We start from the raw sequence: 21,625 nt of genomic DNA, 5'->3' as shown, positions 1-21,625 counted from the left end.
GAGCTCAACTCCTGGGTCAACGGGCGGTATGCTCTGTTCCAACAAAGATTCTTTTCCTCGTCTATAACGGGGGTCGTTGTTCTGACGTAGTCTCTTGAATAGTTGTTACCGAAGCAGCATCTGCCGCCACCGTTGGACGAAGCAATCACATAAACATGAGCTCCCCGATAAGATCCCCAAAATGCGGTCAACTTCCGAGAACATCGAGCCCATCTTCTTCAACTATGGCAATCCCATCGTTGCCACGACCGTAGCCACCGAGCCGGTTGCTGCTACCATGGTCAACCACGCTGCGGCCAAACTCGCTCTCGGTACTGCCGATAACGTCAACAACCATCCCATCGAGAAGCGCCTCGCGTCCGCCGCCAAGTGTCCTCCACCTCCCGGCGAGGACCGCAGCTGCGACAGCGTCGACAAATCCAAAATCTCGTCCATTGCCGTCCATTGCTCCTACATCTGGGACCAAGGCAAGAACCACAACCTGCTCAACTACAAGGTCGTCATCAACCCGACAGGCCAGAACACGCGATGCTGGTGCAAGCAGTTCCTCGCCGCCGTCCGTGACCGCTGTCCCAATGGCGAGATCGAGTGGGCCTACCCGGTCTTCAAGTGCAATCACAAGCACATCCGCAACACGCTGGGCTATGGCATATATATCAACTTCTACAACAACGTCTGGGTCGTCGGCGAGGACAACCGCGGCTGTATCAAGGCAGCCATCGAGGACACCACCTGTGGCGTTCCCCTTCAGTTGGAGCGGGGCGGTTGCTACAAGAAGGATTGACTGGACTGGTACAGGTCTAGAACTCGGGAGAATCGATCGAAGACTTGAGTCATAGGATAAGAGGGTTTTCTGCTGGTGCTTCAGACAGACTTGGGCCAGTGAAACTGCCAAGAAAACTTACCACGCAACTTGTGAAATCGTAGCATGTCTGCTTTTCTTGATTTCTCCCCGTGCTTTTCCTTATCGTCCCAAGTCCAACACTCGACAAACAGCAGTCGATTGGCGTTCTTACTAATATAGATGGATGCTGAGTTTCTGTATGTCCCCTGCAGAATCATAGCATTGCAATGTGATCTTGAAACTTTCCCATCAAGCACAGATCAACACAGTTGTACGACTAATCACAAAGGTTGAAGAGAAAAGGTCGGCACCAGCGAATGAATAAGCAGCATATATCCGCATCGTCAACTAGCGTTCTAGCCGCGGGGGTCGTCTCGATTATCGACACCAACTGCCGACGAGTGTGAAAAGGCAGGAATGAACCACAGACCAAAGTATCGCATTTCCATTCTATTTGTTTTGTTTTATCTAATCATTGGTCAAAGCATGGAGTACAAAGAAAATTGAAACAGGAGCTTCGGTGTTGTACACCTACAACTCGTTGATGTGAACAACGTTGACCTGCCTCAAACGCCCATTATTCGAAACGAACCCCTCTCTCTTCCAAAAGTTATTCCTCTTAAAATGACCCGCCGATATCCATCTGATCTATTCACTAGCAATCAGAAACTCCATGCGACTGCAACAAGACCACATGGAAAGAGTAGACCCATCGATGTCGCCGAGCTCCGAGTGTCCCGGAGACGAAACACGCGATGACATAACCCCGGGCGGCTCTTCGGAAGTCGAAATACGAGGCTCAACCCTGGACAGGTTCTCTGCAGTGCAGACGACCTTTTCACTAGGCGTGGAGTTTCCTCTCAACACCACTATGCCCCCCACCTCCACACGCAGGAGAGAGACCTCATGACCTTGCACGATAGCCTGACATGGCGGAAAAGTCTGCCGAGTTTCCTACCGGTCCCGCGCCGGCAGTTGTCAACCTTTGCCTCCCGCCGGAAACGTCTCGCATAAAGGCGACGCCAAACGGGCGGCACACCAAAAGGATCACCCGAGCGCACCGCCTGGTCTCACTGTCATCGTCGGTTCTTCACAAAGGCAGACCAGTTTCAGAAGACAACGATCATAAATAACGGCTTTGGAAAAGAAAAGATATACAGTGAATCGAAGATCAATTTCCCAGGAAGCTCCCACCCCTAGCGTCCACTCTAAGGGAGACTGCAGACACCAACGGAAAAAAATATCCTTTCCAAGTCTTCCCTCCCATGTGCTTGACGAAACGGATGATAGACTCGGCCTTCACAATCCTCCAACATCTCCAGTGAAGTTCAGCCCGGGTCACGAGAGTAGTCGCCGTCTGTCTGTTGAACCTCGCATAGGGGGGGGGGAGTATGTCGTGGCAACTTCCTCGAGCCGGTCAAGGGATGATGGGGTGATCGAGACGCTCTACGCTCTCTAATCACTGAGAGCCCTCTTCTCGCCGCCCGTCGAGAAGGGCTCCAGGGGCGGCACGGACGACTCGGCCGCCGGGCTCCTCTTCGTCAGGTCGGGCGCCGACCGCTTCTGGCGACTGCTCCCGGGCTTCGTTACGAACGGGATCAGCGGCGGCGACGGCGGCGGGTCCTTCTTCTCGGCGCTGTTCTTGCGCCGCCGCACGTCGTTCTCGTGCTCGAGCGCGCTGCGGAACCGGATCGGCGCCCGCTTGATGTCCGGCACGACGGGCGTGCCGGCCTGCTCGCGGCGGATGTAGTGCACGACGCCGCCGATGGCGTCGGAGGCGCGGGCTTGGAGGTTGGCCAGGGGGCTGCGGGCGATCTTTGTGTTAGTTCTTTCGATTCTCGGAGCCAGGCGGGAGGGGGGGGTTGCAGCAGAGGATGGGAAGCTGACATACCCAGAGTCGACCGGGACGGCGGTGACGCCAGCCACGGCGGTGACGATGACGGCAATGGAAGAGAACTTCATATTGACTTGAGTTGAACGCTTCGTATCGTCGTTTGGCGGTCTGTAAGTGTGTGCACGTGTACGAGTGTCTTGTTATCGCCAAACTCGTTCGTTCCCTGCTGGGTGATGATCGGAGCTCGGGCCTGCGATAGAAGAAGAAGTTGAACGGCGTGTGCGGGTGATCAAGACTTGGTCCGGCAGATGGAGTTGGCAAAGTAAGGAACAGTCTCTTGTTGTGGTCGGCCTAATGTGGTGATAATGGTTGCTGCAAGTAAAAGTTGTTGTTCATCGTCCGAAATCAGACTCAGCAAACCAACGGGGAACAACACCCTTTCAACAAAAAGGAAAAGACCAGACGCGCTGCTCTCTTTTTATCTATCGTCCATCTCTATTCTCTTCTCCCACTAATCCTCTGACAATCGCCCGCCCCATCCCTCCCTTCCTGTTCCCCGTATTCCCACTTTCACATCAGATCCCAAAGGTGACGACGCCCGTTCAGACTTCGGACTTCATCCCCCTGTCGTATCAGATCCCACAACTCAGGAATCCGTCCTCTCCCCCCAGGATGAACCCCGTCTGTCCGATGCCCGTCATCAAGGGCTGTTCGCCTCTAACTTCGACAAGTGCGTTTCCATAGTTTCAGCCCGCGACAATCCACACGAGAACACGGGCCAGCTCCCGGTACAGACGGCGGGCTGGTTCCAAAGAGGGAATGACGCCCGACCTTCACCTTGGTCTCGTAACAGAGGATTCCAGCAGAGTCCCCCAGGTGCATCTCCATTTCCCTCGTGGTCCGCTCGCCTAAAACCTCGGTGGAGGTGAGTCCTTGAGTCCTTGATGACCTAGCTCTTACCTCTTCTTAATTATCCTGGTTGTCGGATATTCCATTTACTCACACAAGCAAACATGACTATCCATCCCTCCTGGTCAACGTCCTCTTACCTCGTCTTGTCTTCTCGTCTCGTCTTGACTTCTCGGCTCCGCTCCCTTCTCTGGTCTGGCAGCCCTAGCCAAGACACTGAACACAAGACCGTTTGAAGTATTCGATAGCATCCAACACACCATCCACCCCTCCCAAACCCCCAAAAATACCGGCCATTCCCGAATCAAGTCTCGAAGACGTTTGTCAGCCGCCCGACTCGCTACACAAGTTCCGTTCCCGTTCAGACGCTGTGACGGGCTGCGCCCGACTCAGACTTCCCTCTGTTTCGTCTCTCTGACGACTCGTAAGCGGCCAGGTTTCCACCCATCTCTCCCCCCACTTCATCGGAAGAGAGAGTGTTTTCTGCTCCATGTCTTCTGATCCCGCCGATTCGGGCCCTCTTCGACGCCCAAAAACAGCAACAGACTCAACAGGACAGAGACCCGGCCAGTCACCCATCACAGCACGGCTATCCCAACCCTCGTCCGACCACTTCGTCTGAAGACCACCTTGCCCAAAGCAACGGTCTATCCGAGCCAGTAGTAACGAGGTTGCAGCCATCCGTTCCATCTGTCATTCACACCTTAACACCGCCAACTCCGCGCCCTCCCCGTTAGAGTTGATTGATCCCCTCGGACTTGGTTTTTAAGCTTTCCTCTCGAGCAGCAGCTGTCGCTAAAACAAACGAAACCTATCAAATTTCCCCTCTATCCCTAACAGTCGAGAGAAAGTTGGGTTTGCCCGCCATCGAGATCCGGTCCGAACGGTCGTCAGCACCGCGGAGAACCCATGGACGCAGGACAGCCAGAGGAGTAAACCCGACTCATGTTTGTGACACAACTCTCGCCTGCTCCTCAACACCTCGGCTCTTGCTTGGATCGGACTCTTGGACCGGGTATCCCTGCTTGTTCTCGTCTTTCCAGAATCTTCGCGAACCCGAGTTGACATGCCGTGCTGTTGCGTCAGGCCTGAAGATAGTCACAGGGCCATCGCTCTCGACTCCTAGCCTAAGTCCCCAGCCTTGGCCGTCTATACTCATGCGATGGTAGCATGAGCCATATCGATCGACCCAAGGTTCAATCCCAGTAGAACATTGGGTGTTCACATCTACCCGCCGGCCATATAGCCAGCCCCCCGGAAGCCCTAAGGAAGACGTCTCCCTGTCCCTCTTTCCCAGCATCCTAGATCCGTGTCATCGCATTGGTGCACGCCAGCCGTGGATCATCGGCCTACTCTCACTCGAACAGATCCAAGTGCATGAACAGCGTCGCCATTTTTGGATCCCAAGGGCTTGGGTTGGGCATTTTACATCTAGCTTAGACATCCCACCGAGCCGTGGCATAATGGACGCATCGCCACCACCCTCGCCGAATCCACAAATACATGACGGAGTCGCACGGGCATCCATCGTCAAAATGGTTAAACGGCACGCGGACGGTTAAGTCGGTCCTCCATCGTTTGTGAAAGGCCAGCAAACAACAGCCCGTCAACACTAAGCCAGGCGTCAAATACATTAATGACGCACGAAACCCGGAAACCGAAAGGATGCTTGCCAAGCAAGACCATGGATATTTCTGTTTTGGTATATGTATTTAGAGAACCCCCCTTTTACCCTGGTCCTTGGTAACTGTCTGTGTTTGCATTCGGCAAGCGTCACGCATAGCGAACTTCGTTGAAAAGCGCCGCACGCGCCTGAATCAGGGCCGCGAGCTCAAACAAGAAAGATTGGAGAACAATGACGTTGGTGATGACATGCGACACGGAGGCTTTTCGCTCCTCCTTCTCCTTGTCCTTCCTCGGAGTGTTGACCTCGGTGATATCGTCGCCGGTTGCTTCCGCCTCGGCGTTGTCTTCCTGCTCTCTTGCTTCTTGCTCTCCATCCTGCTGATCCTCTGCTACATCCTCGTCATCCTTCGGCGGCGGCATGTGCAATGTTGGCTTCGCTCTCCCTAGATCCAGCGGGATTGCCTCAACCTTGTCGGGAATCCCGACCTTGCGCGCGAGGATGCTCTGATCTATAGCGGCAAACGCAGCAGCCTGGCTGGCCACCGGGTCTCTGGGTCCATGCGACGAGCCAGCCTCATCTGTTGTACTTCGGCCAGAGTTGTCGTAGCTACCAGGCGTATCTTTGGGCGGGGGCACTGGCCGTGATGTCGGCGTAGAAAACCCATAGCCGCCTGACATGCCACTCGGGGCCGGGCTAGCCGTGCTAGACCCTCGGCTATTTTTCCTTCCTCTCGGGCTCCCTGTTCGGCTGGGCGTGCTCAACTCCGAAACCAGGCGCTGTGCAAAGCGTTCGAGACCCGACGGTCGCGCTGGCGATCCACTGCGGGTTGCCTCGTCCAGACTGGAGCGTTCTGGGGTATGCGCCGAGCTGTGTCTCTGCGGCGTGGGTTTGCGTGGTGGCAAGGGCGGCCCCGGTGGCCGAGGGTTATCCGCCATCTGGAACGCCTCTCTCCGCCCTTGCAGCAGGTCTTCGAACCGGGGGACTGTCTCACGATACCTGGCTACCTGGTTGCATAGCTGCTGGAGCACGACAAGGATGCGGGGTAGTGATGACTGCGACCACACAGGGCGTCGACGACAGGCATCGAGAGACTCCAGGGTTTGCTGCTCTCTCGAGGTCGTGGAATCGGGGTCCGTCGGCGGCCTGAAGGACGTGGTGGAGGCATCGGGGGAGATGGGACTCGGCGGCTGCTCCTCATATGTGTACTTTTGTGGGTTGCGCAGCATCCAGCCCTCCGGCGTTACATAGCCACAGATAGCCAAGTCCAAGATAGACTCAGTCAGTGAGAGGTTCGTGTCGACCGGGTTGATGAAGAACGTCTCAAGCAGATCGAGCGCAGAGTTGAGGAGGGGGTCGTCAGGGCGGAGTGTGTGCTCGTGCACGTCGCGTGGCGCTCCAGGCAGTGTATCAGGAACTGCGGGTAAATCATGGTTGTTGGTGGATGTCTTGGGCGCGACGAGCTTCAATGAGCAGGGGTGGCTTTCGAGCCGGGACATGGTGTCTTTCAGGACGTTGTCATAGATCTCGTCGAAGTTGTCCAGTCCGCCGATGGACCCCGCCAGACTCATGAGGTAGTCCACTTCCTGCTCTTGAGCACCGACCGTCCGATGCATCTTGTCTCCTAGCACTGCTTCTGTGCGGAGCAGAGTGCTGACTGCATAGCGATGATGCCTCCTAAGAATAACCGAGACCAACTGAAGCGTCACGCGGATGGTCTGCTGGTTGTGGGAACGCAGACATGCCTGAACAAGATCAACCAGGTTGAAAAGAAGAGGAGTGGCGGTGATGTCGGACTTGGTTTGGGCCAACATCGTTGCAAGATCCATCGACTTGCGTTTACGAGCCGCGCTGACGGAAGCACGCGAGCCCGTCATGTCGGAGGAAACGTGATCCGGTAAGCCGAGTAGATAGTGGAGGATGAGGTTAATCATGTCGGGATGGTCGAGGGACTCGAGAATGCGGCGCAGATAGGTCAGGACAGCGACAGACGAACCGCCGTCAATGTCAGACGACTCCAGCAAGGATGGGTATCTGCAGTGTCTGGTCAGCGTGGGGGGACCCCGTTTCATGACGGAGAAGCGCTCTTACAAGAGTTGCTGCAGGAAGATGACCTGAAAGTGTTCCAACAGTGTCTGCTTGACCTCGACCGACTTGCAATGGTCCAGCACGTCCTGCCAGAAAAGAAGGTGGGAGAGGAACGTTTCGAGATGCAGTTGGAAGTCGGGGGAGCACGAGCTGATGATCTCAAAGGTAGAGTTCGGGTGTTGATAATCGGACAAGGCGAGAATGGGAGGTAGGTCGTTTGAGGGATAGTCGATGACAAGCTTGCGGCTCAGCTGGCTGTAGAGCGCACCCAGGCCTGTCGCCATCAGGGTGGAAAGGTCGCTCTCGACAATCCATTGCTCCAAAGATTCGTCGCTGGATGCCGACTCGATGATGTACAGCAGGCCCGTCCTGGCAAAATCCCCAACCTTGCCCTCGTGGTGAATGTAGTCCATCAAGATGTAAAAGAGCGGAAAGTCCTGCCTCTGCGTCCGACCAGCGAAAGCATCGTGCTCGTCCTGCGGGCGGTCCTTGGGGTTGGCATCGTGATGGCTCTTGAACCAGGCGTGCAGGATGTCCCGGTTGAGGCGGATCTTGGTGGTGATGTTAAAAGCCAGCTCAACAACCTTGGCCTCGGTGTCGGACCCCAAGCGGACACTGTTGACGCCCGTGATGCGCACGAGCAGATTCGTCAGGCTGGCCGAAAAGGTCGTGTTCTCGACAAAGGCCTCCTCTTCGGTCTCGAGAAGTGTTGCGAAGAACAGCACGGCCTCCTTGATGATCCACTCGTTGTAGGATGACGTCGCTATCTTGCCAATCGGCACGTAGACTTGTTTCTTCGCGGCATACTGGATGCAGGGATGGGGGAGGGGTCGCCGGGACTCGTCGGTAAGGATATTGGTTAATTCCTGGAGTCGGATCTCGAGGTTTTCGGCGGCATCGACATCGCTGGCGAGGTTGGACGAGGATCTCCAGATTTGCTGGGAAGGTGGTCTATCAGCAGCCGAGCAAGGCAAATCACCAAGGGAGGTAGCTAGGTCACCCCCTTACCAAGATGCGATTGTACTCCTTGTCGAAGCGGTGCAGGCGTTTCGTAGGGTTCTTCGCCTCTTCTTTGCGATGGGCCGATGGGGACAGTGAGGTGCCAGCTAGGAGGCGCGACCACTACCGTTTACCTTATTGTCAGCTTTCATGTTCTCGAGGTTCCCAGGTCGGGATTGAGGGGGGGGATTAGGGGTTTGCTTACAAAGTCCATGATGTTGACACCCAAGGCATCCCTCCTCCAGCAGCGTCGGGCAGATGAGGCTATTCGCGCATTCAAGTTTGGTGGAGGGCGTGGTTTCGTTTACGGCGACTCTGCCTGTGTGTTGTGTTTGTGTGCCAGTCACCCGAGCACAGGTGTCTTAGGGGGGAAGGGGGCGAGGCGGCCGAGATGGAGACGGAGCTTCGGTGCATAAAGTGTCAAGTGTCAGGCGTCGCGAAATGTCATTCCGAGACTTGACCGCGTCCTGCTCTGGTTGGAGGGTCCAGAGGAAGTAAGGTACGTACCGTAGGTACCCTCACATGCAGCTGCCGCAGCTTTGCATAAGCCGGGCGCACAGACACTACGAGCTGCACGAGATTCGGTGCCGGTAGCAGATTGCCTTATCTTCTCCTTGGTAGGCAGTGTGGCCAGTGGCGTAGATGGCTGAAAGCTTGCAGTTTGTGGCTTGTGGCTAATAGCTCAATCTGCCACATATACGTACTTCTTTCGCCACGCCTCACACATCCCACGATGCCTTCACTTTTCACTTTCAACATCACCACCTACCGGTGTGTCGCCAGTACAGACACTGAGGCTTGCATCCAGCGCCTAACTAGCCATAATCGTTTTCGCCTTCGGGTTTGCTACCTCAACATTGGTCATCCTCTCACCCTGCGACATAGGGCTACGAATTCTCCGTCGGCCTCTGTTAAGATGCTTGTAGTTAATGAATAACGTGCAGATCTCTCTATCCCAAGGAACTCAACAGAGCCCGCTCACTTATGCTCACTTAATCTCTTCCATTTTAGCTGAAAGTATAAACTGCGAGCTCACAGCATGGCCCGTTACAGAAGCCTCCGACTTATCCCTTAATACAACACACTTGGGTCGACGACAAAATTATGAGAGCCATCGCCATCAACGAGGAAATAGTACTACTCAGGGAGAACTGCTTCATTTCTTTTTAAACATGCGTGTTCGGGCTGTCTCGGTGACCAAAGCAACTGCTTTTCGGGATCGACACCGTCCACATCAGCTGGTGAGATGTCGATAAGAATCCCGAGATTCGGGTGTGAGTGCCATTTACCGAAGCAGCGCATTTACAATCGACCGATGACCTCTTTATCTTATTCCGCATCCATTTTTTGGCTGTCCTGGCGGCGCATAACTCACAACGACTATCACAGTTGGAGGCCAATAATCCAAGCTACCCGCACCGCCGGACCTCTCCTCTGACAAACAAATCTGTTCAACACGAAGGTCCACCTGAGGCTCATTTACGGTTCCGGGATATCCAAGCATCGGTTTCCTTTCCACCACACATACAGTCTGGCGAGTTGTTCTCGTAAAAGGACGCTTCCCCGCTTCTTTTGGCACCGATGAGTGGTTTAGCCTTGTGGCTCGCCTAAACAACGACTCTCTTGAATCATCTCGCCATGCTTTGTCGGCAAGTCATTTGTTGATGGCGATTAAAACATTTTTATGAGCTCTACTTATTGGTGTCTACCCTTTCTGCGCCATCTTCGACCTGGATCATTTTCATCGTTCTGGTAAGGACAGAACAATAATATGTATCCGTCTTGAGAGAAGGCTTCACCGGCCGACAGAGAAGCGTACCCAGGGACGAGGTTGAGCGGAATTTCGAACGCAACTTATGGGTCCGTTAAACCTTGAAAAAGAACGGAAACTTGTGTGAAAACAAAAACGTAAATGATTGCTGGGTACCGCCATAGTAGCATCTCGTCTAGAAGGGGCAGTGGTGGAGTGGTGTCACCAACATGGAACAAATTCATCTAGTCTGTTGCTTGGCTGCGTGCGTCCAAATAGGATCCGAGGTTTTGACACACCGACCTTTGAACAGGTGTATATAATCCCCAGAGTATTTCATCTTGTGAACGTACTAGTCCAATATCTCGAATCACTTGTCTGGCCTTGTTTTGCTCATCTTGCACCATATGCTGTCAGTTGAGATCAATATTCCAGATTGTCTGCTATTAGTACCCGTCTATATGAGTGAATCACACCCATAGAAAACATTTCGAAAGCCGCTTTATATCCAAAATTTTCATCAACGCAGCAGACACCCTGCAAAGTAAATCGCTAACCCGACAAGATATCATCTGCGGCATGGCATGATGCTTACACTATGTCGCGAACCGTGTTACGGTATGCGTGTTGAAATGTTTTGAGATACTCTGACCGGAAGGGACAGAGCACGAATTTTTCCCTCGGAGCCTTGCAATTGTCCTATATCTAATCTCTGCTATCAATATGTGATGTTCAAAGTTGTAGGGTCGGGGCGGTTCCAACTTCCCATCGACAACAACGATTTTAGATGAACAGAAACTGTCTGAGCCCGGAGGAAAGGCTTTTCCAAGGAGGGGTAGGCGATCAAGAAGCAAACAGTTCGCCTCGCTTGGGAAGCAATGAGCCATCCCTGGGGCCACATGCTTTAAGGTCATTGCCTGATGCTTCTCTGTCAACCTAGCTCGTCATGATGATGTTTATTTTGGGTGCTGATGGAGGCGACGAGGCGTCACCCAACCCCTTCAAAGGAAGACATATGATTTGCCCTAGCCATTTAAGTTTCTTGATTGAGTTCTGCGGTATTGCAACCACCTCAATTGATCATCGACATGCTCCTCGCCCCTTCGCCTGAGGGGAAGCCCCCCTCAATACGCTCTCAAGTAAGCCTACCGGGCCCTAACTCGCGCCGAGACAAGGTTGATAGAACCTTAAGGACCCTGGCAACGTATCAAAGTGTTTCTTTGCAGCATCTACGGCATAGATAACCTCAACTCACGGCTGTATCTGACACCCACGACCAACGGCAGAAAGAGTTGGGCGATATAGCCGCAGCCGATTCCCCTCCTTCATTCAGCAACCCTCAACATCCTTTAAAATTCGAAACCCGGGTCGAAATTAACGACAGCGAACTGTTGAAAAGACTGAGGGTGATTATCAAATCAAGTAAGGATCCCCGTTTCCTGCGAGCTACTGTGGGAGGCAGCTCGAGGGGTTGAAGAGTAGGGGAGTGGGCCACCAGGGAGCAGACACACGCCCAAAGTCCATGATCCCGGTTTTGACAAGCATGTTTCAACCTGCACATCAAGTCCGCAAGGATGTAGAGGTGATGCTTCGGGCTTCGGGGACATGTGAAGGAAACAGCGGTAGTAATAGTGACCGAGTAAGAACGGCTCTTGGACACCATCACTAAAGCTTCCATAGAGTTCGATGGATGATCTGGGTCCACGTCGAGTCAAGGATTTGATACGGCTGGATATCTGCTGCAAGAGACTGTTGTCTCCAGTTGCCTTCAATGAAAAGGTATTAGAAGGAACGCCAACACTACGTTACTCGGACTATCGTCCATAAAGCAACTGGTGTGGTACTGGACCTAGTAACGTCATAGTCAATTTAGTCACGCAATGTCCATCGAAGTAAGTCTACTAATAAGTCATGCTTAGCCTAGGTTTGTCTCGAGCATCACTCGTCAAAGTTGAGCACTGCCGCTCTCAAGGTATTTGATAAAAGATGCAAGTGAGGCAAACACACTTTGGCACGGGACTACGCCGGCATTCTGGTGCCGGTCATAAGCCTCAGGGGCAGTAAGACGCGTCCGCGAGGCCCTCGTGATTTTCGCCACAAAATGGGGTGAGCTGCCGAGTTATCCAGCTTGGTTTCTCTTAGCTTGATGGTTGAAGTCAAAGGACTCGAGCAGACATCACTTGGGCAGAAGGAAGGCTGGTCTATCCCGGCTTACAGAAAGGTGGACCAAGAGGGGTTTCCGCTCGGAGGTAGGTGCATGCGAGAGCATACTAACCCCCTCATCAGATCGGCCACTTGTCCTGACTGTGTGACTGCTTTTTATTCGTTGTGTAAGTCACAAATGTCGCCATGGCCCGGGATTGTGCAGACAAGTTCCTGGCATCGGAGTTAATGCCTTTCAACGTCAGTCGTCTTGTCGTCTTGGGAGCGAGTTGATGACGGACTGGCGCTTCTTGTCTCCCAGCAGACGGAAAGACACGACCCCGCAATCGGCCTCGAATCAACCAAGTTGTCCCCAGGGTCATGTTCTCTCAAACTGGGCTAGTGACTTGTCTGGCACCGGACTAGTTTCGACCATCAACGAGCGAAAGAGTACGGACGAACCTTGTTTCATTGTCGGAAAAACGCCAAACGACGATTGAAACGTTAAAACAAAGTCTGACAGGCTATTCATGGCGACAATGTTGCAAAGTAGCTTTTTGTCTCTTTAACAGGGGATGGGGCTCCAGCAACGCCAGATGTCATGGCGAACGAGAAAACCAATTGCTTCCACTTCTCTGGAGCCACTGTCAGAGGTTGATCCCGAGATTCCAGACGTGATCTTCGTGAGCACGACCCCGGATTGAGTCGAGACGGCGCCTTGTCCTTCTCCTTTAGATGGCCGAGAAGGCCCGGGAGCCAGGGACGACGTTATTCTCGAGTGCTCGACTGGTTCTTCCGATGACGAATCAAGCTCTCAATGACCCAAGCTTTCCCACTGTAACTCTGTCGCTCGCAAGACACTTCCAGGCGACAGCTTCTGTCAAACCCAAAGTGGCACTTGCATTCGGCCGATCAAGGCCTGCGGACTTTATCGTCTATTTTTGGCATCAGATCAGAGTATTATCACGCAGTCCCCCCCAAATCAGACGTAGAAATTGAGTTTTGTTTCACCGCTCTCCGTTCGACGCGAGTGGTTCGCGTCGACGGATGAGCGCTTGAAGGCGCACATTATGGAAAGTATGCACCGAACTTCAGATGCTTGTGTTGATCTTCTCTCCCCATGCGCCGAAGGACGCATCAGCAGCGAGAGAGGGCGAAGGGGAAGGGGAGAGAAAAACTTCCGACGACAAGGCGGCCCCCTGGATGCCAAGAATAGATCATAGACTGGAAAGACTCAATCCTGGCTGATATTGATGGGATATATTACTTCCCTGCTCACTTTCTGTTCAGCTCGTGTTCTTTCTTCTACATGTCCCTGGCTGTGTACCTTTCAAGCGGTTCATCAGACTCACTCTGGTGCTTCACAAGAAGACTGTACCCATCATTCCAGGCTAGCTGATGGAACGCAACCGAATCGTACAAGTAATTACTTGAATATCTCCATAATATTCCGTCACGGGCTCTCACTGTTCAGGTTGGTCTGGACCCCTAATACTTGTCGAGACTTGAGACTCCAGTTTTCCCCACTAACACCAACTCATGATAGATATACCCTACACTCATCCTTCACAATGGCCGGTCTCTCTGGAACTCGGAGAAAATCACCCCCGCCAATGTTGAAGTTCAACATTGATAGCCAACACCAGAGACGACAAGCACCACCGCCCCCTCCTCCTGGTCCTGGGACACCACCTCCAACACCACCGCCGCCTCCAACGCCGCCGCCTCCGGGAGAACCGAGGCCGCCAACACCTCCACCTCCTGGTCCTCCAACGCCTCCACCGCCTCCCGAAGGTCCTCCTCGTCCCCCAACGCCTCCTCCTCCTCCTCCTCCTCCTCCTCCCCCAACGCCTCCTCCGCGTCCTCGGCCTCGGCCTCCGCCGCCGCCACCACCACCACCTCCTCCTCCTGGACCTCCTGGACCTCCTGGGTATCCCGGTCCCCCTGGACCTCCAGGCCCTCCGGGTCCCCCTGGTCCCCCTGGTCCCCCTGGCCCTCCTGGCCCACCGCCTCCTCCTCCACCGCCTCCTCCCCCGCCTCCGCCACCTCCACCACCACCTCCTCCACCTGCACTGGCACCTGTCCTCCCAAGCCCTCAAAAGACGGTCTTCATCACCCTCCCTCCTGCAACCGTCACAGTGACAGCCACGGTTATTCCCGCTCAGAACGCAGGTCTAAGCAATGGCGAGGCCAACAGAAATGGCGGCGGCGGCGGCATCAACAGCGGCGTCAGCAGTGGCGAGGGCGGCGGCAGACAGCTCCAGCAACCGTCCATCAACATCAACATGACCCAGGGCAACCCATTTTCTACTGGTCTTGTCGCCGCAACCATGGGAATCATGGGTCTCACAGGTGAGAAGTTCCTTTTCATCAGCCCTCTCGGAAGAGGAGCGTATCTCAAGCATGTGGCTAACTTGATGGCTCTGCAGTGATATTGTCCATGCTGGCTGCCGGCTTCGCTTTCTGGCGCAGGCGTAGACGCCGTCAGGGACAGGCTCAAGCCATGGACCTTCAGGGGTACGATCTGGGGATAGACTATGGCCAGAATCACGAGCAGCCCGAAAAGAAGTGAGCCGTCGCATCTGCGAGTTTCAGTCGGGGTGGAGGACAGATTCCTTTCTTTCTCTCTTCTTTCGTCGTGATCGTTTAAGAACACGACTCACCATCTCTCAAGGCACTTGTAGTGGTAATGTATTTCTATGAGCTCAATGGAGACTTTTGTCATGTTGTTCTACGTATTGCCGGACTGGACGGCAAGATTGTATTCTATGGAACTTTCCAGCCGAGGGTTCGTTCACTCTTAGAGGAGAGCTACCTCGGACATCACAAGTATGTGGAACGTTGAAATTTGATCGGGGTCTTTGCTGGCAATACTTGATGTACAAAACCTAGTGACAGCCCAGCTCGTACGTGCTGGAGCAATCTCTCTGCTTGGTGATGGTCCATACGGGGCGGGAGTTCGGCATGGGTGGCAAGCGAACTGCTCCGCGAGCCTTTCCTATTTCGCAGATCGTCCAAAGAGCCGACGACGCGCACAGCTATATTTGGTCCAAAGACAATGTCATTGATGACCACACGGGCTGTATCTCCAAACAACAAGTCCGTGGGTCAGTCTATTTGTGGATAAGAACTGAAGCATGGGAGCAGCCTTTTGCACAGACGCACCATCATCATGCGACGTCTGACGGGTCATCATGACCGTGCTCTTGTGCCATTTGCGATGCAACATAAGGCTGATGATTAGAATTGACTTTGAAGTCTGCTTCTCGACACTTCGGCGCAGACGGGTATGGATGGTCTCGTCTGAAAGCCTTTGCCGAGAGGCAAGTTGTTGCAAATTTGTTGAGACATGGCAAAGACCAGGGCGAACTTTCCGACCTCGCAGAACAACAGGCAATGAAATTTGAGCTGTCACAGACATTGGGAAGCTTGGGTTCGAACAATACACAGATTCAAGTTTGCGCTGCAACTGGTTCTTAGACAGTTCGACCCATGGATGTAATCATTTCCCGTGATGAATTGGTTGTACGCAGTCCTGAAACCAGACCCCTCGACTTTCAACTCTCGAAATCCTCACAGATCGAGTTTTCTGACGCATCCCTACAGTTTGATGATCACAGACAGAACAACACTTGCTTGTGCAAATTTGTGCACAAGTCTGCTCACCACGTCTGGATCCGATATCTCAATGTGGCAGAGGTTGGGAAACCTTGTGAAACTTTCCGCAATCCATTTGAGGTCGTCTTTGATGTCACCTTGGCCTGTGAAGCATAAGCGTTCGATCAAGGGGGGAAGTGTCTCGATGACCCTGTTTGGGATTGTCGGCTCATTCTTCGAGTCCGGGACCGCGGGGTTGTAGGCGCCATGGAAGGTGCTAATGTCCAACTGGAGATTTTCCAGGTTGACGAACCCGACAAGCTGATGTGACACTTAGTCGTAGCAGACCTCCCCGACACTCAGTCTCGAGAGGGGGTAAACTCGTGGACGGACTCTGTTAATCAATCTTCACCGTTATGGAAATGGTCTGCAGCCTGTAACAAACGGCACTTACCTCTTCTGCCATCATGCCCCCTATTTCGAGTTTGCTCCCAGGGCTCTCAGAGGTTACAAAACGGCAAGAGACCCGTATCCTTGTCTGTATCTCTCCGGCCTTTGGCTTACACAAGTATCTCCACCGGATCGTCTTGACTCTGGGCGCGCGGCCAGCGATTTCGATGTCCAAGCCGTGTTTCCGCCTCTCCTCCTTATGTTTTGTTTTTGCTTCTTCCTTCGTGAGAGGCTCCTACAAAGTATCAACAGGACAGTGACATAAAGCATTAATGTCCTCGGCGTAGTACTGCATACTGGCCGCGTTCCCTGATTATTCGGGGCTCTCCAGGAGAAAGACGGGACACGCTAGTCCATAGGCACACAGCGTTCCTTCCTCCTTGCCCAGGTGACTTCACCCGTATCTTGCACCTGCCCGTACAGAATCAAAACATGTCCTAGTTGTCCCTGTTCCGTCATATTCCCTTCCTTCCCTCATTTCCTCCTCCCCTCCTTCCCTTCCGTACTTCCTCCCTTCCTTCCCCCGCCACTTCCGTGGTTCACCTTAACTCTCACCTTCATTCTCAATTTCACTCTCACGTTCACTCTCAACTTGCAACCTCATCCTCTCTTCCATCCTCGCCTTCATCTTCATCCTTAATCCTATCCTCTCATCTTCACCACGCTCCGTTTCGTCGAAACTAGAAATACGACGAGACTAAACCGCGGCAACACACCGGCAACTCCAGCGTCACTTCTGCCTCGTGAGTTGCCTCTTCGTCGACGATTCGTCAAATTGCTTCGTCTCACTTCGAGGTGGTCACCACGGAGAATCTCGTCTCATCACGTTCTGGTGCGTTTGCTGTTTCTTCCGGACTTTTGTCTCCCCCTTTCCTTCATCCCAGCTGACTGGGGCCCCTCTGAACAGAACACAATATTTAGACCAAAGATTCGAGAAAAACCGCAACTATGGCTGAATGGAAGAGACTGCCCTCCGTGGTTCTCCTCGAACTCTGCGACGCTATACAGCCGATCTATGTCGTCCAAGACCTGTTCACAACCACCACCACCGACGCAGAGCTCTCATCTCGTCTTCAAGCCCAATGGCTCACCGCTTTTCATCTCTCGTTGGCATGCAACAGATTCCGCGAGGTCATCACCCCGGTCTTGTACCGTCGCATCAGCATCCACGGCGGCAGAACCGCCTTGAAGCTCGCCTCGCTCCTGCGCTTCCTCGTCAAGCACCCGAACCTTGCCTCGGGAGTCAGGCAGCTGACCCTCAATCTCGAGGTTCCCGACGCCGGGTTTGTTAGGCTTTCCGCTGAAGACTTTGATGGAATCCTTGCTGCTGCAAGGGGATCTCAGATCCCTGTGCCTCAATACCTGGACCCTGTCCCAGGCAACAGCAACAACAGAATAGCTCAGAAACAAAGCCAATTTGGCTTTGACTGTGCCTCCATCAGGTACCTCCTTGAAATCAGCCTTTATCACATGAGGGGCCTCAGAGAGTTGGGTCTTGCACAGCCATGGCCTTTGTTCACGTCCCACCTGAGCGCGCTGCCGACCACCTTCAACCATGAAGTTGATGGCATGGACCGCAGGGTGTTGAGCGAGCATGCAAAGTACTCCAAGGACATCAGCAGCGAGCGCAGCGCCCTCTTCACACTGCCTCATCTTACCTCTTTTGCAGTCCGACCTTCCTACTGCCCACTGATTGCTGGCTTGGACTTTCAGGCCTGCGCCACCACCATTGGGTTGGGACCGAACATCACACGCGTCTATCTCTCCACTGACTGGATTCAGATGAATGGAAGTGTACCCTCTCGGTCCCTTGAATCGGTCACTGACTTGACCCTCGACAAGATGCCCCTAGTTTCAGATGACTTTGCCTCCATTGTCGAAAGCTGCGGCTCTCTGGAGACCTTCAAATACCTGCCCGCGAGAGACGGCCCCCCCGGCAACTTTCTCGAGATCGAGTTTCCTGTGCTGACATACCTGCTCCGGCACCACGACACCACAGCCAACACCCTGCGAACTCTCTGCATCACGGTCCACCAAGTCGCGGGTTACACCTACAGCCACACCGAGACCTTTCTCAGGTTCCCCAATCTCGAAAACCTCTGGATCGAAGTCTGGGACCTTCGAGGCCAGAGAGGCGACGACGAGCATTACCAAGGCCACGCCTTTTACAGAATCCTGACGACCCTGCCTCGTTCCATCCGCCGCATCCATCTGAAGGGCGACTTGTCCCAGCTTTCAACCGACCTCGTCTTCCTCGCTCAGAACACCTGGAAGTACCCCCAGCTCCGCGTCGTCGAGATCGAAGCCAGACACACTGATGAGCCAGACGATGCGGGAGACGAAGAGCACTCGGATGGTGAGACCGACCATGAGGTATCCGACGAGGGTAACAAGGAAGACGACTCGGACGGCAAGATGGACTAGAAGTCTGATGCCGAGGAGAAGTCGGATGACGAGAGCCACGGCGGCGGCAACCAGAGCAACAACGACGGCGAGAGAGACGTCGACTGGCACAGATCGCTTTTTTCTACGGTGGGCATCGAGTCGCCGAGCGTTATGGCTACTAACGCTGCGTTGTGGGAATACGAGTTCAACTAAGGGGGTAATATTGATGGAACGGGCGGCTTAGGGGAGTCTGGACTCGATTATGGGGCAAGACTTCTTCTGTATTGGAGGTATCGTCTTCGTCAGTGCACATAAAGTCAATTCTCATTGCCCCGGTATAGTCTAGCTCTGGAACTAGGAAGGTAATCGTCGATGGAGTAGGACGGTCACGGCATTGGGCGAAGTAAGTTGTGTAGAGGCTGGTCTGTTTAAGATACTGTAATTATAGACGCGAAGTTCACCTCAGACTCGAACCGGGTTACTTCTTCGAGAACTAATCATATCTCCTTCCGCCCAAATTCTCGTGCCAACTCTAACTGCAGATCCCTAGTACGCATTTGAAGTGCCAATGCGCGGTTCTGCCTCACCACGATATCGGATCCATGTCCACACTGCAAGTCCTGACCCCCGCCTCCCTGAACATGACCTTTAGCTTCTCAGTGGCCATTGTGGACTCCAAATCATCAAAGGCGATTTCTTTGAGGTGAGGCATCATCCCGTCCCGGCAGTGGCCTGCCAGCCATCTCAAGCTGTTGTAAATGCGGTCAACAGGGCCGTAAATGTGAAGGCGCCGGAGAGAAGAGGGGAGCGTCCGAATCAAAGTGACAGCCGCAGCCGGCGACACAGACTCCTCCTCGAAGTTGGACTCGGACTCGACATCGAGTTCATTTTCGACGTTGTCTTTGACCGCCCATCCGCAGCTCCAAGCGTCCACCCACAAGTTCTCTAAGACCTTGAAGGCCTCAAAAGACTCGAAAATCATGTCGTTTTGGTCAATCCAACGGAAGGGGAAGCAATAAAAGCACAGCGTCTGAAGCGATCTTCGGCTTCCCCGTAATACTCTCTGAATCTTGGGGGGACAGGGTGGGTGGCTCCAGGTCTGTTGGTAAAAGTCGTCAGTCGCCACTTGGATGAATCTTCTCAGATTTTTGCACGACTGCAAAAAGTCATAAAACGACGATGCTCCCCTCGCAATACAAATATCCTGCAGGATGATGCTTCGGAGGTACGCTTTCGGACAATCACGAAATCCTTCAGAGTATAGGGTAAGTCCACGAAGGTAGATGTCCGAGATGCTACTCGATATTGTGGCCATTTCGGCGATGTCGAAAGGGTCAAATCGATTGCCCTGACTAGACGAGGGTGAAGCGGGTTCGAATGCCAGAGATCTAAGAGATGGGAGGCGACCCACTGCCGGTGATTCCTGCATGGGTTCCAGATGACTATCTTGAAGCTGGCAGCGAATGGCGTTACAGAAATCGTGTGAAGTCGCGAAGGTGATCTCCTCGACGTTGCGGAGATAGTAGAAAAGCATGACGCACAGGATAGCAATACACGTCTCCTCGTATTCCATCGCTCCGATCAACGAGTTATCTGTTTCATTGTCGTACTTTATGGCGCCTACCCAGGTTTCGTCCGCGATCGTAATCCCGATCGTTGCCGCCCAGGCCTTCAGGGAACGCAGCTGCTCGTAGCTGACCGAGGTATGGCCATAGGGGAGCACGGAGAGTTGAAGACGTAGCTGCTGGACGTGATCGCCAATCTCAGGTCGTATACGGATGAGCCGTAGGAGAGAGAGCAATTTCTGGGCGCTGTTGCATCTGGGGATGCTAACGAATCGGTATTTGTCTGCTGCCAAGACCCGGTGAAGGTATTTGCAGGTGCTCGCAAGGTTGATCACGGAAAGCCCCTCGCGATTGAGGCTCTTTGCGAGAGCATGCTTCTCTTTGCTGATGCTAGCATCGAAAAGGCGTTTTTTCGCGGGCAGGCCACTCCAGATGAACGACGTGATCGTGAGCAGGGTTTCTGGCGGAAGGTCTGTAAGCTTCGCCATAGTAGGCGGTGGGGGTTGAAGGAGTATGGTATCTTCGAGGCTCCCGCGGGTGTTGTTGAAGATGTGAAGATGGGAAGATGTCAAGATTGAGGTTCGGTTCGAAAGAGAGAAGGAGGCCGGCTGCCTGTGGTTGTTATCTCAGTGGTGGCAGGAGCGACAAGTGCGGCATGCAGATACCCGGTGACGGAATTCCGCCTATCTACATACACCCATCACTGCAGCTTAAGTCAATAGACTGCCTCTGACTGCCGTCCTTCTCGGCAGTGTGCTTCGCTAATTGAATAAAACGCCCCCGCATCGGCGCATATCGTCCGGAAGTTGCGCCCGACTTGGATCCGGGAAATGCGGGGAGCCCGGCCCCGTTTTTCAGCCTCTTGGCCTCGGCACGATTGAACCCATGGTTCAGCCACTTGAGCAGGATCAGAAGAAGGGAAAGTTGAACATAAGGGCACACCTCGGTAGATTCCCTTGAATGTAAGATCGGTTAGCGATTGTTGGTGTGGCGAACCATTGTGGATGCATCCGACGGACTGGCAGTCGCGTGGCTGTTGGCCACAGACTTCTTCTTGGGTTATTCGAACTTTGTCATGTGTCAAGTATGGACTCTTATTTCGTTGCAGTTGTTTCAAAAAGATGGTGAGCGACGTAGGCCGGCGCATATTTTAAGGGCAACCTCGGATCAGGCATTTGGGTCTTGGTAAGTTTGATCAGATACAGCGATTCTCGTGCGCTTCTCCTATCCATCCTCAACGTGGGATGTCATTTGTGGCAGCAGCGATAGATGGCGGTAGTCCTCTTCTTCTTCTTCCTTTTCTTCTCACGACGACTCGCATGAGTGCGGCGACGATTGCCAACCATCACCTCCATCATCATCCTCAACATCACAAGATCCTCTGATACCCTCGTACGGGCCAGACACACGGTGCTGGCAGCGAGCACCATGATGCTTC

The 21,625-nt window shown here is 53.6% G+C and overlaps 6 protein-coding genes across 6 annotated transcripts; 3 read left to right on the top strand and 3 right to left on the bottom strand.

The window, feature by feature from the left end:
- Window positions 1-181: 181 nt before the first annotated feature.
- CH63R_13301 (uncharacterized protein) lies at window positions 182-784 on the top strand (the record flags this gene model as incomplete). Its single annotated transcript, XM_018308275.1, has 1 exon — window positions 182-784. One exon carries the CDS (start codon window positions 182-184, stop codon window positions 782-784), a length of 603 nt encoding a protein of 200 aa, XP_018152692.1.
- Window positions 785-2,299: 1,515 nt separating this feature from the next.
- On the bottom strand, window positions 2,300-2,806 carry CH63R_13300 (uncharacterized protein; the record flags this gene model as incomplete). The annotated part of the gene is made up of 1 exon (XM_018308274.1): window positions 2,300-2,806. One exon carries the CDS (start codon window positions 2,804-2,806, stop codon window positions 2,300-2,302), a length of 507 nt encoding a protein of 168 aa, XP_018152691.1.
- A 2,554-nt stretch (window positions 2,807-5,360) lies between these two features.
- Window positions 5,361-8,512, bottom strand: CH63R_13299 (uncharacterized protein; the record flags this gene model as incomplete). Its single annotated transcript, XM_018308273.1, has 4 exons — window positions 5,361-7,245; window positions 7,303-8,237; window positions 8,308-8,421; window positions 8,504-8,512. The coding sequence occupies 4 exons, from the start codon at window positions 8,510-8,512 to the stop codon at window positions 5,361-5,363; spliced, it is 2,943 nt and encodes a 980-aa protein (XP_018152690.1).
- Window positions 8,513-13,443: 4,931 nt separating this feature from the next.
- CH63R_13298 (uncharacterized protein) lies at window positions 13,444-14,762 on the top strand (the record flags this gene model as incomplete). Its single annotated transcript, XM_018308272.1, has 2 exons — window positions 13,444-14,542; window positions 14,620-14,762. 2 exons carry the CDS (start codon window positions 13,444-13,446, stop codon window positions 14,760-14,762), a joined length of 1,242 nt encoding a protein of 413 aa, XP_018152689.1.
- Window positions 14,763-17,185: 2,423 nt separating this feature from the next.
- On the top strand, window positions 17,186-18,661 carry CH63R_13297 (uncharacterized protein; the record flags this gene model as incomplete). The annotated part of the gene is made up of 1 exon (XM_018308271.1): window positions 17,186-18,661. The coding sequence occupies one exon, from the start codon at window positions 17,186-17,188 to the stop codon at window positions 18,659-18,661; it is 1,476 nt and encodes a 491-aa protein (XP_018152688.1).
- A 544-nt stretch (window positions 18,662-19,205) lies between these two features.
- On the bottom strand, window positions 19,206-20,675 carry CH63R_13296 (Amidophosphoribosyltransferase; the record flags this gene model as incomplete). The annotated part of the gene is made up of 1 exon (XM_018308270.1): window positions 19,206-20,675. One exon carries the CDS (start codon window positions 20,673-20,675, stop codon window positions 19,206-19,208), a length of 1,470 nt encoding a protein of 489 aa, XP_018152687.1.
- Between the last annotated feature and the right edge of the window lie 950 nt (window positions 20,676-21,625).

This window comes from Colletotrichum higginsianum, chromosome 9, assembly GCF_001672515.1.
Source record: "Colletotrichum higginsianum IMI 349063 chromosome 9, whole genome shotgun sequence".
Taxonomy (NCBI): Eukaryota; Fungi; Ascomycota; class Sordariomycetes; order Glomerellales; family Glomerellaceae; genus Colletotrichum; species Colletotrichum higginsianum.
The sequence above is the reverse complement of the archived record's forward strand: the minus strand, read 5'-3'. Positions and strand labels throughout refer to the sequence as shown.